Source organism: Thalassophryne amazonica, chromosome 4, assembly GCF_902500255.1.
Source record: "Thalassophryne amazonica chromosome 4, fThaAma1.1, whole genome shotgun sequence".
NCBI lineage: Eukaryota > Metazoa > Chordata > Actinopteri > Batrachoidiformes > Batrachoididae > Thalassophryne > Thalassophryne amazonica.
The window spans coordinates 113,605,469-113,620,345 of NC_047106.1; the positions used below are offsets into that span (position 1 = coordinate 113,605,469).

Below are 14,877 nucleotides of genomic sequence, written 5' to 3' on the forward strand. Positions count from 1 at the left end.
AATTTATAAAAAAAAACAAAAAAAACAAAACTTTGGTGTGCCGTGGTCACTGCTGTATTACGTTCCTAAGCTATATATATATATATATATATAATATATATATATATATATATATATATATATATATATATATATAACAGAAAACTGTCAAAAGGGGGAATAATTATAAGTGTAAAGATGAATGAATATATCATCAGAGCACTGAATTGATCAGTCCGTGTGAACACCGTGCATTGACTCCCCATGTGCGGTTATTCCACCAGCTATAGCTGAACCACAGCGTGAATTCTGCCTTCCAGAACAGCTCTTTATATAATCATTTGAATTATCTACCTGTTGCCACATTTACATAAGGGCTGGATTGTCATTCCTGCACTTATATTGTTGTGTTTCTGTGAAGGCTCTCAGTTGTCCAGGTGGTTTCCATTGTAGAGAAGCTTGAATGTTCGACTGGACTGGGTTGCTTGATGCGAGGACGTTTCGCTTCAAATCGCAGAAGCTTCCTCAGCTAAAATTCTTGCTCTGGTAGTCTGACTTCTGTCTTGACTCTTGTAGAGAAGAATAAACAGAAGCCAACAGAGAAGAACAAGAATGCCTGTTCTTCTCTACAAGGGTCAGACAGAAGTCAGACTACCAGAGCAAGAATTTTAGCTGAGGAAGCTTCTGCGATTTGAGGCGAAACGTCCTCGCGTCAAGCAACCCAGTCCAGTCGAAAATTCAAGCTTCTCTATCCTCATATTGTTATATTTAATAAAAAATAATAAGCACACGCAGGAGCTGCTGCATTCAAGTACAGTCGGAAATTACACAACTTTTTTGTTTCAAATTCAGCAGTTGCTTGTGGCAAACTAATTAATTGTATCCACACAGAAGATTAATTCTGGCCTATATAAGGTGCCTGAGCCCATTGAAGCAGACCCTCCACCCAGATAAGAAAAACAGGCTAAGTTTGCCCTGTAATTTCCAGTGGTACATGAACGCAGCAGCAGCGCTCACAAACCAGCTTCTGTACTGTATGAAAACATTCAGCTGGTTGAACGAAGTCAAACTAAACGCTAACATTACAGAAATTAAGCAAACGATAAAAAAAAGTCAAGAACGACAGCAAAACAAAATACAGACGAATTGAGGTTTTCGTTGCCCTGCGTTCAAATTTTTCGACAGTTTAAAAATCCTGGTGAAGCGAGCGCTGCAGTAACAAAGTTGAGTGAAGGTTAAACGATGCCAGCGAAAGTCAATGAAAGTCCAGAGTTCTTGTTTCGTTAGGGCTTTGTTGGCCATCGTTAAGTGCCGTGTGACTGGGAAATCACATGTACTTAAGTATTCACAGCCTTTGCTTAATACTTTGATGCACCTTTGGCAGCAATTACAGCCTCAAATCTTCTTGAGTATGATGTCACAAGCTTGGTGCACCTATCTTTGGGCAGTTTTTCCCCATTCCTCTTTGAAGCACCTCTCAAGGTCCATCAGGTTGGATGGGGAGTGTTGGTGCACAGCCATTTCACAGCCAGAGAAAGTAAATTCTGAAATATCAAAATTATCTCTCAATTTACTCTGAGTACAGCTCTTCAAAACTTTGTAACCAATTTGCATTGATGACTGAATTGCTAATTTTATGATGCCATGAAAGAAAAAAATAAGCTCAGTAACCTGTCTTTCAAAGTTGATCCATTATTTTGGGGTGCCAAATATTCTAAATACCAAATTTGAGCTTTATGCTTCCATTCACAGCTGATACAGTAGTGTTCAGAATAATAGTAGTGCTATGTGACTGAAAATCAAATGGCAGGACAGAGTTTGTGTTATAGTGGCGCTCCAGATGACAGAGATGGAACGCATCCTCAGGTGTGCAGGACATGTGTGCTGCATGTCTAGCGATTAACTGCCAGCGGGTCGTGTAGCAAGCTAAAGGAAGGCAAGCAATCTCGAGGAGATCAACACAAACACTGCAAGGACAGTCTAGAGGTCACCCTAAAATGCTGCAAGAGCAATGACCAAACAGACGGATGCAGCTCTTGCTGGTGTTCCGCCATGCACAGTGGGATGTCAGAGTTTGAACTGACGCGAGAGAAGAAGGTAATCGTTGCTTTTCAGTCTCCTTTACAACTGGCAATTGCCTGCCCACAGTGCAGCAGACAGTTCAGATCGAGGGTTGGCTTCATCAGCCATTTTCACACACACATCCCTGACAAAAAATAAAGCTCAGCTTGTTGTTAATTATGGTGGCCAGGCATTTGCAGGACCCCACAATTTCCTCAGTGTGGCCAATGATCACCGTCTGACTGATCCAGATGCTTCATGTCTAAAATGAATGTCCTTAGTTTTGCATATTGAAGATGTAGGCATCAGCAACCAGGAGTTTAACTGCAACAGTGTCGTCCATGAATTTCAGGAAATTCTCAAACTTTCTGAGACAGTCATAATTCCTTCTTAGAACAGAGGATCTGTGCACTTAACAGTGACAAAGATGGGGATGACTGTGTTCAAGGGCACCTTAGTGGTGGCAGTGAGGTATATTATTCTTCAACTTCCCAATTCACGTTTATGCATCTGAAAATACAATCAGTAACCCTTCGGTCACAAGGATATAGCATTGTTTTGATACAGGATAAACAAAGGAAGACAAAGAAGGCTGCTAATATTAGTCAGATCTGAGAGATGGTTATTCACTCTACTGGGCAGCACAGTCTTATTTGAAGTTGGGTGCTAAAGGGGAAAAATATGAAGCAATTTTTCTACATACGAGGACAGCTCTCATCTGTCCCCAGCAGAAACATGGCACTGTCTCTGAGGTTTTGGGCAAATTACACGCAAACAAAGTGAAAACGCAAAGAAAAAGTGACGATGCGGTGGAAAGTGGACATGTTTTGCAGTTTGTTTGAGCCGGTGTCGCAGACCGAACTGTCCGCCCCTAAAAATTGCTCCACGTTGGGACCACAGCAGCACGTCTGAGACGGAGTCTTTTCACGCAAAGCAATCAAAGGGATTAATAGAATTATTAACCATCAGATGATAAAGGTAAAACCTCTTAAATCATTCTAAAGTCAGTTTTAAGCAGAAACGAGGTGAAATTCCGTGATGCATTGAAATGTCTGACGCGCAGCGAATACATCAGCTAGCTGCTCATTTATTCGCGGCACTCTGATCACTTCTGCCGCCTTTGGTGATGAAATAATGCTGAATTTATGTGGAAATGATTGTTGTACAAAAGCTTCAGATATTTTATCACTGAGATAGATGATGACTGGTGTGCAGTTTGAAGCAGAAACGAAGTGTTAATCCGTGAACCGCGTCATCGGGGGGACCGATTTTTAGGGGACCGTTCGGTTGGTGACACCAGAGCTCAAACATGTCAAGGCAGTTGTGCAGGTGAGAGCATGCAGCTACTCTGGCTAGGTGTGTAGACTAATACGTAACAACACAACCTCTCCCATTTGCCTCATCTTCCCTTCTCCACTGGGAACCGAAAAAAAACTGCACATTTCACGACTGCTTCGGTGATTGCAGCCGAAAACAAAACAGGACAATTTTTCTGTTAGATGTGATGCTGTTTGTGTGGGGAGAGACTAATCCCCAGGCGGAGTGTGGGAATGTCAGCACAAACCACTCTGAGGATGGGGGTTTCAGCAGAAACCATTTTAAATTCACACGTCCACTAGGTGGCGACAAGTTTCCAGAGCTGGGCCGAATGGTTTGCATTGAAACTCTGACACTCCACCCGGGGATTGGTCTCTGCTGTGTTCATGCCGGCTGTCACTGGATGTGATCAAATCCCCCCCAGGGGATTCATGCAGGGGTTCAAATGAGACTGCGCTGCCCTATTCTGCAAGCCAGAAAATCCATAATCCTCCTAGCAATGTGATCATTCCAACAAATGGATTTACATGTAGGAGGCGCTATAGTGTGTTAAACCACAAATTCACACCGTCCATGGATTTGACAATGATGAAAGTATGCAGGATGCAGTATTTCAACACACACACCAAAAAAAAGCAGTCACATTAAGTGTAGCAAAAAACAAACATTTGTGGAGCAAATTTTGTTTTTTGTTTTTTTGTTTGTTTGTTTCCATATTCCTTCTTTATAAATCATCTTGGATCTTTTGAGATTGTTTAACCTCTGAAGTGTTGCTTAAGGTTGCTGCATTTATAGGTTACATTCATCATTTTTTTGATGTTTTATCTGTTTTTATTTTTGCAGGATAAGGACCCCAGATGCCATGAAGAGTCTTTTTCAACTTAAACAAGATATTCAACATTATAAGACAATGTTACAACATGTAAAAATCAAACCTCATCTCCTGCTGTGCCACTAAGACTCATATGTGGGAAACCAAACCTTTTTGGATCTGATGTAATGGATGATTGCTCATGAGGGTGTTGTCAACCCACACCTGTACATAAAATGTGTGAGCGAGGAGAATCTATCAGCAGAGGGGAGTTTAGGAATAACAACCAGCCCGAAGCTGTGCAGGCTGCTGGCGATGCGAATGCAAATGACATCCAACCAGGGGATGACGGGAGGAAAGTTCATAGTGGAACTCTGTTTGCAACGAATACTGAGATAGCAGAACAAGATAAGGTCATCATATGGCGCACAGACTCGCCGTGTGATGATCCTGAGCTGGCAGAATTTGAGATGCTGGAGTGTCAGGAACTGGAGGCATACCTAGTAGATGAAGGAGAGGACTTTGTGGGACTTGCAGGGCAGAAGAAACCTCATGATCAGCTCCCATCATGCAACCAAACTACCTTAAGTCCAGTAACGGATACCAGTAAGAGCAAAGAAGAAGAGAAGCCCAATGTACTCTGCACCACTAAGGAAGTCTCTAAAATGTTTCATATTTGTGAGAGTAGAGACGTGGCGAGGGCCGAGCTCAGTTCTGAAACAGAAACTATGTTTGTGTCTTGCATGTCCACGATTTCTAGTCTTGGGGAAAGCTTTCTTACTCCAGTTGACACTGTGGGCACGACGCACACAACAGACTCGTGGCATATTGTCTGTGGTCCGTACTCAACCGTCTCAGAAGACCTAACTCTGACATCTCAAACCTGCAACACCATCTCTGAGAGCGCCAAAGCTTCTGTCTCTGCTGGAAAAAGCACAATTCATCAGAAGGTTGTTGATGTGAATTTAAATTCAACAGTTCATACTGACTATGTGATATCTGAAGTGAGCAATGGAGTTGTTCCATCTAAAGAGCACAGAGATGGTATCACTGAAGAGCACATGGAAAACAGTACCCACAGAGGAATAACTACTTCAAGAGATAAAGACTGCGATAGCAATAGACACAAGGCACAAGAATGCAACATTAAAATGGATAAAAGCACACAGGCTGATGAGGCCCCTGTTGTTAAATACAGTTCAAAAAACACTGGCACAAATGGGACTCAATCATCAATTAACTCCAGAGCCATAAAGAAACAAAGATCATTTGATAACACATTAAAAAACCAAAACTCCTTTGACAAAAACAAACAGCCATCATTTGAAGGCACTTTTAAGAAACAGTTATCTTTTGATAGTACTTTAAAAAAGCAGGGCTCTTTTGAGAACTCTGCTAGCTCCAACTGTTCAACCCTGGAGAGGAGGAAACCATGGGGAAGTCCAAATCGGTCAGCATCTCCCATTTCTACCAAAACAACCACCTGTTCTCCAAGGAAAAGACCCCCTGGTTCTCCAGCCAAGATCCAGGGCATCAGGGCGCTGAGCATGGAGCGCTGTGGGTCTCCACAGGTGGCTGTAAGTCAACAGGTCAAAGCACATAGTAAAACAGGTTTGAGCAGTGGGATTCCCAAACCTGTCATGCCTCAACAACCTGAGAACAAAAGGATGTCTCCTCCCCAAAAGCCCAAAAATGTCCGCCCAAAAATTATTACTTGTGTTCGGAAAAATCCACCTTCTAAGCACCTAGTGTCAGATGCCCCGCATGATGGCTCTACTCCACTTAGGTTGAACGCTTGTCCTCACCCTGCAGTTTATAAAGATTCAAAGGTTGGGCCTCAGGCCAAATCTACACCTGTGCTTTCTTCATCCAACGTGCTATTTGACAAATACCGGCAAGAGATGCAGAAGGCAGGCTTTTATCCTCCTGGAACGGCCACTACAGTAATGAAACCTCCAAGCGGCACCTTCCCTCTTAAGCCAGTCAAAAAGTCGGACAGCTTTCATGAAGAAATGGCTGACAAATATGTCCATGAAGTAAGTGTGTGTTAGTGTGGCTGCCATGTGATCAGTGTTTGGGGGAAAAAAAAGAAAGGCGATAAATAAAAGATTTTCAAAAATATGTCAGAATATCAACCAGCTAAAAATCTTACAGATGACATGAACACTGGAGTAGTAATAAAAGGTATATTACATGATACATGGTATGACCATGCAAACATGTTGATGTGGTTAGAAAAATGAATGTAAACACAAGCATAAACAAATTAACAAATGGGACTGCTCTTACAAAAAAACACCTTTCAAATCTGTATTTGTTCATTGTTTTAAATCCTTGATACATGTCGGTGTTACATAATGGTTTTGATTACTTGGGCATGCTATAACTGTGAAAACCTAAATCTTTGAGTATTTTGTTATAATATTGCTCGGTATAATATCAGAGGTAGCTATAATTGAATTGAAATACCTCTGGGTGTGTATTGTACCATTGCAGTAGTATCACTTATACTAGCTCATTGAATGAGTTGTTCAACACGACTTACTTTAATATAAAAATCTAAATGTTGCCCAGCATACGACAGAAGCATACATGTCAAAATTCAGACCCTCACTGAAAAAAGAACCAACTTAAGTTAACAAATCAGTTCAACACATGTTAATCTGATTTATTAACTTAATTTCAAAGAACTTAATTAATTTAGGTGTTACCAGTTGACGCACTTCAGTTAAGTTGGTTCAAGTATTTTTTTTTTTTTTTCAGTGCTGGTTATGCTGCGTTTACACATAATGACGACAAGTCACGAATGCCATGAAGTACACATTCTTGGCCGCTGATCACGAATGTGATTATTCGGGGCAGAGGCGTCAGGTGTCCTCAGGAACTGCTGCAACCTGTTACCACACGTTACGATTAATGGCACGTGTTGCGAGTTATCAGGAACCATTACGCATGGTCAAGAATATTGTTACGCGCTATTGCGCGTAACAGCGCATCGTTAAGTTCTGTCACGTTGTGAATGAGGTGAATTGTCTCCACACACACCCATATTCATCCAACCGAATTCAGATTGCTCCAGTTTTTCAGAAGAACTTTGTGACTGCATGCATAGTTGGGCTCTGTGCCATGGAGTGGCGCAGAGAGGAGGAGACGGACAGAGCCAGATGTATGGCTTCATGTGGTTCTCGTCTCGCGCATTTTCCCGAACATCAGGCACATGCAGCAGGTGGAACACCTGCAGGAGCACGCTGAAGAGCACTGAAATGACACTTTTAGCCGACTTGGTGTCAGCAGTCAAACTGAATGCGGTGCAGCAGGGTTCAGTTGTGCGCGCGCCTCTTCCTCTGCCGGACTGGAGGAGGTGCAGAGATGTCTGGCTGCATGTGAGTCTCCTCTCGCTCCTCTGGTTCCTCTGGCTCAAACTCGTTCTCCCGTTCATCAGTTATAACAGCAGGTGGAACACCTGCAGGATCGTCCTGAGGAGCTTCAGCAGGAACTGTGGAATGACATTTGGAGCCGAGTTTAATTGTGCACAGGTGACAGAAAACCGATTCATCGTGGCGCGCAGTGAAATGTGACGCTGCGTTACAAGTTGTGTCAAAACTTGACAGATTCCGTGTCACTTCGTAATAACGTGACAGTTTGGGCTCCAAGAACCATCACAGGAACCACTACGTACGTTGTCATGTTCTATTAAGGATCACTACTCTCATCAAGATGAATCAATACGCTCAGTTGCGACCTCCACAACGTGAGACGAAATGAGGGTGGTGTGTGACATTCGTGGGAGATTTTTTGACAGGCAAAAACATGCTCCACGAATATCAAGAATATCACGCACCAACACGCACTATTAAGAAACCTATTCAGATACGTTAAGTCACGTTAAGAATGTCAGGAATGTGTCACGAATGACAGAAAAATGACATTCGTAACGCGTCTTGGTTATGTGTAAACGCACCTTTATGCTAGCTTGCATTTTGACCCTTAAGCCCCTTTCACATCGGGCCTGCTTAGAGTTGCATTGTGCTGTGTATCTATTACGCAGGAATGGCTGCATATGTTGTGCGCGGGAGGAGCTTTGGCCTGCCTCTTCTTCTTCTGTGGTTTTGAGGCTTCAGTGCCAGCAAAGTTCAGCAGAGTCCAACAGGATGAATAAAATCTAGCAATGCACGCATGTACTGATTTTTTTTTTTTTTTAAGTGGAAAAAAAACCTAAAAGGATTTTTCGCCGGACTGGCGTAGGGTAGTGTACAACTACGGCGGCATGGTGTACAGTAGCGCAGTGTTACGTAGATTACAACCAGTAGCAGAGTGTTGCATAGACTTGCATAGAGCCCTGCATCCAGTGCTCTACGCCAGATGTCTGTGAAAAATTAAACGTTTAATTTTTTGTGTCCATTTCACGGACCCCTTTTGCGTCCCTCAGCATATTGCCACGTAGGGCTGCGTAAGGTTGGCGTAGTTGGTATGCCGCATTATGCAACCCTACGATGGCCTGGTGTGAAAGGGGCTTCATACAGGAGCCTGAAGCAGCTCCATGCAATTAATAATCTGGACCCGTAGTGTATTATCCATTGTGGTGCTACAGCAAGAAAGAAAGACTTCCAATGCTTGCCTCCATATACAACTTATAGTTTGTTTTTCTTCTGAAGAAAGTACAATTGCTTTTTTTCCATGATTAACTCAATCGGTTATGTGCCTCAGCAGCAAGCATCCCAAGAAGGAGGCAGTGTTTACCATTCACCCAGAGGATTGAGGCCTCAGCTGGGGTTAGGGGCTGTAACCAGGCAGCCTGCAGCCAAAATGAGAGTACAACAGGCAGGTCAAAGGTCAGCGACAGCCCTAAGCCAGTCTGCACAGGCAGGCGGAGCACCAGCCCAAGGATATCAGGATATAACAGGTGAGTTGGCTGTTCTGCCATAACGAAAAGAAAACTTAAGTTGTAACACTTAAAACTGTTTCACATGCTGTCTTTCAGAAGGGCTCATAGGAAGAGGAAAATTAAAGTTGTCTGACAATGAGTAATTCTGTTTTTTTTTTGTTTTTTTTCTCAACAAATTATTTGACATATCCTATGTTTATCCTGCAAAAGAAAGTTGTGCTTTTCCACTTGTTGACCCCCAAGAAAAAAATAAGGGCTTCCTCCCGAGACCCGTTGGTGCTGATGCTTATTTCCAGATTCCACAGCATGAATTGGATGAGAATCTACAACTACCCCTGGACGGGACACCAGTTTGATGCAGGTTACTTGCCAAGGCTGGCACCCTTTTACAGCTGGATGGACTGAGAAAATGCAGATTAAGTGTCTTGTGCAAGGGCACAGACAGATGGTGTGACCGGGAATTGAACTCGGATCTACATATTCATAACTCCTTATGCTGCTAAGATACCTGCTCTATACAAAGAGGAGCACTTCAGGGGTCAGCATTGTGAGGTGTTGCTTCACTTTGCACTTTTTCCAGACTGTAGAAACATCTATGCCATTTACGTTACTTTCTTGTGATGTTTTCAGCTGTGTTATGTCAATTTTTGTAAAAGACTATGGGCCCATGATCCTTTAGACTGTGGTTCCTACAGGCCAGCCTCTCTGTTGAACAGGGAATACTCGCTAAAATATTGGCTCATAGACTGGAGGGTGTTCTTCCCAGTATTATGTCTCCAGACTAGACGGGCTTCGTTAAACAAAGATGCTCCTTCTTTAGCATCCATCATTTGTTGAGCATAACCTATTCCCTTGTCGAAATAATTCTAAATGCCTCCTTTGCATGCATGCAGAGAAGGCATTTCATAGAGTGGAGTGGGACTATCTTTTTGAGACCTTTTAAAAAGGTTTGGAATGGGGAAGTGTTTATAGCTTGGATCATATTGCTATATTCCAACCTGTCTCACAATTTGTACTCCAGACCGTTTGATTTGCATTGTGGTACCTGCTAGGGATGCCCACTAACCCCCTCTGCTTTTTGCCTTGGTTATTGATCCTCTCACTCTGGCCATCAGAACAAACAGCGCCATACAGGGAACATGGAGCACAAATACAATCTCCTGCTGTGCATATCCCAGACTGAATGGGTGGTTCCTGTAATCGTCAATATATTAAAAAAAAGTTAAGGAGATTTCTGGCTACAAATTATATTTGCATAAACGTGAGGTGTTGCCATTGAATCTGGATGTGTCAGCACTTGAGGATGTCTCGTTACCTTTTAAAAGAACTACAAATAGCTTTTCCTATCTTGGTGTCACAGTTACAATGCAGTTTGCTGAGCTTTTACTCCAGGGTCCCCCACCCTTTTCCCAACAGCATAGAGGGACCCATTTCTTCTGAAGCCCATATGTCTGTGATATGAAAAGGGAATGTAATATTGCATAAACTCATCTGCTCTACTTTTCAGTCCATTTTTAGGACTGCCGTTGGATTACTGTTCTTTGCACCAGTATATGTACAAACTATTCGCTATGTTATTTGCTTCGATTTCTCAGCATGTTTTCACTAGCCACACATATGATGCATCAGATTATTCATAAACAACCCTAGAATGCTAATCAAACCCAGTATTACTAGTATTGGCCACCAAAAAGGTATTTTTCTCCCCCTGAAGTAGCGTACCACTCTGAAACTGGAAGTCACTCAGCGAATATCAATAAATTTGATTCAACTGTCTTATGTTACTGTTGCTGCCTATATATGCTCACCAAAATGTATTGGTAGAATAAGGGTGCTACTACTCTTTGGACAGTTTCTAAGACTATCATCTGACAACCCTTGTTTCATCAAAATATGTACAAACCATTCGCTGTGACGATTGCTTCAATTTCTCAACTGTTTTTCATCCAAACTACACACATGATAAATAGTCCAGAATACCATATTAACCCACTATTATTAGTATTTGCTAACAAAATTAAATTTCATTCCCTCAAGTGGTGTACTCTTCTGAAACAGAAGTCCTCACAGCGAACATTGTTGGATCTGGTTCAACCCTCCTGGGTCACTATGAGTGACTATATATGTGTCCATAAATGTGGTAGTACAGTCTTGAATATATCCTATACAAAATACTTCAACAATAATGGAAAATCATTATCTATAAGCACTTACAAGAAACGCATTATTAATTGTTTATTTTGGTTATTTCAAGCCAAAATGGATAGTCATTGTGAAATATTGACATGACCTGATCAACACACGCTCACTCAAAAATTCATGACCGACAAAGTCCTTCAGCTGAGTCTACCTGCTCTAACAGTGTGACACAATTATCACTTATTGAAAAAAGAAATAACTGATTCATTTCTGTTTCATGAACAACCTGGTTATCTGTTTCATCATGATATATTCTCACAAAAACAAAGTAATTGTATTTTAGTGTAAAAAAAAAAAAATATATATATCAGACAACAAAAACTCTGTAAAATCACAGTGATTCACAATGACTACCTAGTCAGTGTCCTCATCACTATTGCAGTCCTCCTCAGTTTCGGATCCTGGCTCTTTATCGTTCGAGCTCCCTGATACATCGTCTAGATCAGCCAGCTAAGCATCACCAACATACCACAAAGGTTTCATTCCTTCTGCTGTTTTTATCCAACCATGGTCATCCAAAGGATTTGGGATATGAGTCTATGCTGACACATTTCCACATTTCAAATGCACTGTACAGTTAAGCTTCCAAACAATCTGATGTCAACCAGCTTTGTCTCAGTGTCCTTAATCAATGATTTGCAATGAAAGGGAATTCTTCATCAGGTAATGTTGACAAGTCTCTGTTGCTGCTCTGCAAAAAGAGTTCAACATGTAAAGAGAGTGAACCACCAAGTCGGAATTTGGAAACGTGCCAGCACAGCACAACCTCCCCATCTCTCACTCATGGTTCAATAAAGATGACTGAGCTCTCTCTCAAAGTACTTATTCCTATTCCAGTGTTTGCCTGTATTTATCCCAAGTACTTTTTTCAAAAACTAGACTCAATGATATCGTCATACATTTGGAATAGCAAACAACCACGTCTGCATAACGCCTACCTACAAAGAGCAAAGCAGGATAGAGGAATGGTCCTCCCAAATTTTAAATATTACTATTGAATATTACTGTACAGGACACTGTCTTCACCATACGTTAATGACCTCTGCTTTGACAACACATTTTCCTCTTTTGAACAGTTGTCAATGAAATTTAACATCCCACATTCACATTTTTATAGATATCTGCAGATTAGGCATTACATTAAAGAAGCTTTGTCTTTTATTTATATGAATTTGTACAAATTACACTATTTTCTATTTGCAGACTACACATACATTTATTTCAATTCAGTAAAAACAAATTATTATTGTTACAAAAAAAAAAAAAAAATTGTCAATGATGATGATATTTCAAGTTTTTGTAGCAAAACTTCTGTTGTTGCTGGCTGTATATTTATGGCTGCTGTGAAACAGCAAGATATTTTTTCCTACATAAGCATCCCTACATTTAGTGAAATATTTGCATCATATTGCACTATAATTGGCACAGCTGTCAGAAAGCTGTGACATAAGTAATGTGACTGTCTGAAATAATAAGGTATCTTCGTGCCAGTATTTCACTTCAGGCAGCCCACTTGTGGTGTTTTGTGAACAAACGTTAACAGTTACATCTAGACCCTCCCATTGTGCCTGTGGAACTGGATTTTTATGATGATCTGACACAGTAAAACCTGAAGCTGAAATTGTTGAAATTGATGAATGAGCCAAATTAGTGGAATACTTCAGGCAAATAAGGTAGAATAAATGCGTTAAATAATAACTTGCAATGTTATGCACTGTATCTTTGTTTACACATTGCACTTTAAGTGAAGTGACAGCAAGCACAAGTGATATCCAACTTACTTTAAAATATTATGCATCGATAAATCTAGCCCTCAAACACAAGCTTGGGCCAGTTGCTCTTTAGGTTGAAGTTCACCTACATTTACTACTGTATTGCATGTATGTCTTCCCATTTACTTCCAGGAGAGCAAAGGAGGTCAGGTCCAGAATCCTCCTCCAAGAGCCTTCTGCTCAAACCAGGCCAGTCTGGCCTACGTCCTCCAGGTTTCTCTGCTGCGCCACCTGCCCGCCTTGCGTCATTTGGCTTAGTCCAGAACACGGGTGATCCCTGCCGACCATCTCAGCGTGAGTTCTACACCATCCTTACCTTCTGCACTCACATACTGGACACAAAGTGTTCCTCTTATGTTTTGCTGTTTTTAGACTCTTTAAAGTTTGGGCTTTACAGTTTTTGTCAGCATGTTATAGTGACTATATTAACAAAGCAATCAGAGGTCGAAGACCTTCACTCTCACAAGTCAATTTCCTGCTTTCAAACCGCTTAAATTCCAGTCAGTTCAATAACTATTTGTATAATGACACAATTTTTGTAAATTTCCTTCTGTACACTACCACAATAGAGATTAAACAATCAAGATGTGCTTATACTACAGACTTTTATCTGTAATTTGTTCGGATGGGGGGTGTTAACAACAATAATTTATTGGACCAAACTAACATAATCCTGTTTGTAAGGATTATATACTGTAATTTCTGGACTATAAGCCGCTACATTTTTTGACACGCGTTGAACACTGTGGCTTAAACGATGATGTGGTTAATTTATGGATTTTTACATGCCCCCCCATGCCCCCCCATCCCCCACCAAATTGCGCCCATGCCCTGAAGACATTATAGGCTTCTGTGGCAATGGTTGGTGAAATTGTGCATACTGCAACTTTTGCACAATGTGAAAAATTAGTAAAAAAATTAGCAAAAACCTACAAAATAATAATATTATATAATAAATAATAAACTTTTTTAGGAAACATGATTTATAAAAAATTAGACTGTACTGTATTTAGTCAATTTAAATTTTCTAGTGATCATCACTAATTGTGTTGTCATTTGTATACAAATTCTAGTGCGCTGAAAATGCTTTCATAATAATATCTATCCCACACAGACACAGGATGGCATCTTAAGAATGTGTCACCTCGCTTTAAAATATCTATTTTCCCCTTTTGTGGTTTTTTACATTTTTGAAGAAAGAATGACTCAATCAAACTTGACAGTGCACACAGCTATCACGAGTCACGTCTTACAACTGAGGTACCTTTTCCATATATATTGAACAAAAATGACCTGTAGACGCGACTCTCAGAAACCTTAATTGCACATAACAAAAAAACAAATGAGCTGTGTAACAGATTATAGTTACTCCATAGAGAACTCCCTCCGATTTGAGACACATGTGAGTCGGGGATTAATTGCAGAGTTTACATAAGCGTGCTTTAGTGTCATAGTGACTTTATTATAAAGTGACAAATGTTAATTTTGATGCAGTTGTAATTAATGTGTCATGCAGCTTAAAAACAGCCTCATGCTCTGCTACAAACAAATAAATCAGCAGACCTCTGGGTGCAACCACACAAAGAATGTTAAGAGTTGAGGACAAGGTATGTCATCTCTTCCCTGTGCAACCGCAAGCCCAGTGAACTGAGCTTCGTACTCACAATGCAGCTCAGCTAAGTTGCCTGAAAGTACACAGCTCCAGAAAATATCGAGTATTCCCAGTAGTTTCCGAGCGCCTACTTACCAGGACCACTGAATTATTAGCAGTGAATCGGATGAATGTATTTATCCAAAAAAGGTTAATTTACCGTTGTCTCCTCATGAGACAATGTGGACCATCTTCATCTCTT

At 41.0% G+C, this 14,877-nt stretch overlaps 1 protein-coding gene across 1 annotated transcript in view; it reads left to right on the forward strand.

Moving 5' to 3' along the window:
- Positions 1-14,877, forward strand: part of mtus2b (microtubule associated tumor suppressor candidate 2b) — a 163,337-nt gene that overhangs the window by 45,991 nt on the left and 102,469 nt on the right. Inside the window, exons 2-5 of the mRNA XM_034168835.1 lie at positions 4,201-4,811; positions 4,868-6,204; positions 8,876-9,071; positions 13,157-13,318. Coding sequence (XP_034024726.1) covers positions 4,802-4,811; positions 4,868-6,204; positions 8,876-9,071; positions 13,157-13,318 — 1,705 coding nt within the window. The 5' untranslated portion in view covers positions 4,201-4,801. The remainder of the gene's footprint in view (positions 1-4,200; positions 4,812-4,867; positions 6,205-8,875; positions 9,072-13,156; positions 13,319-14,877) is intronic.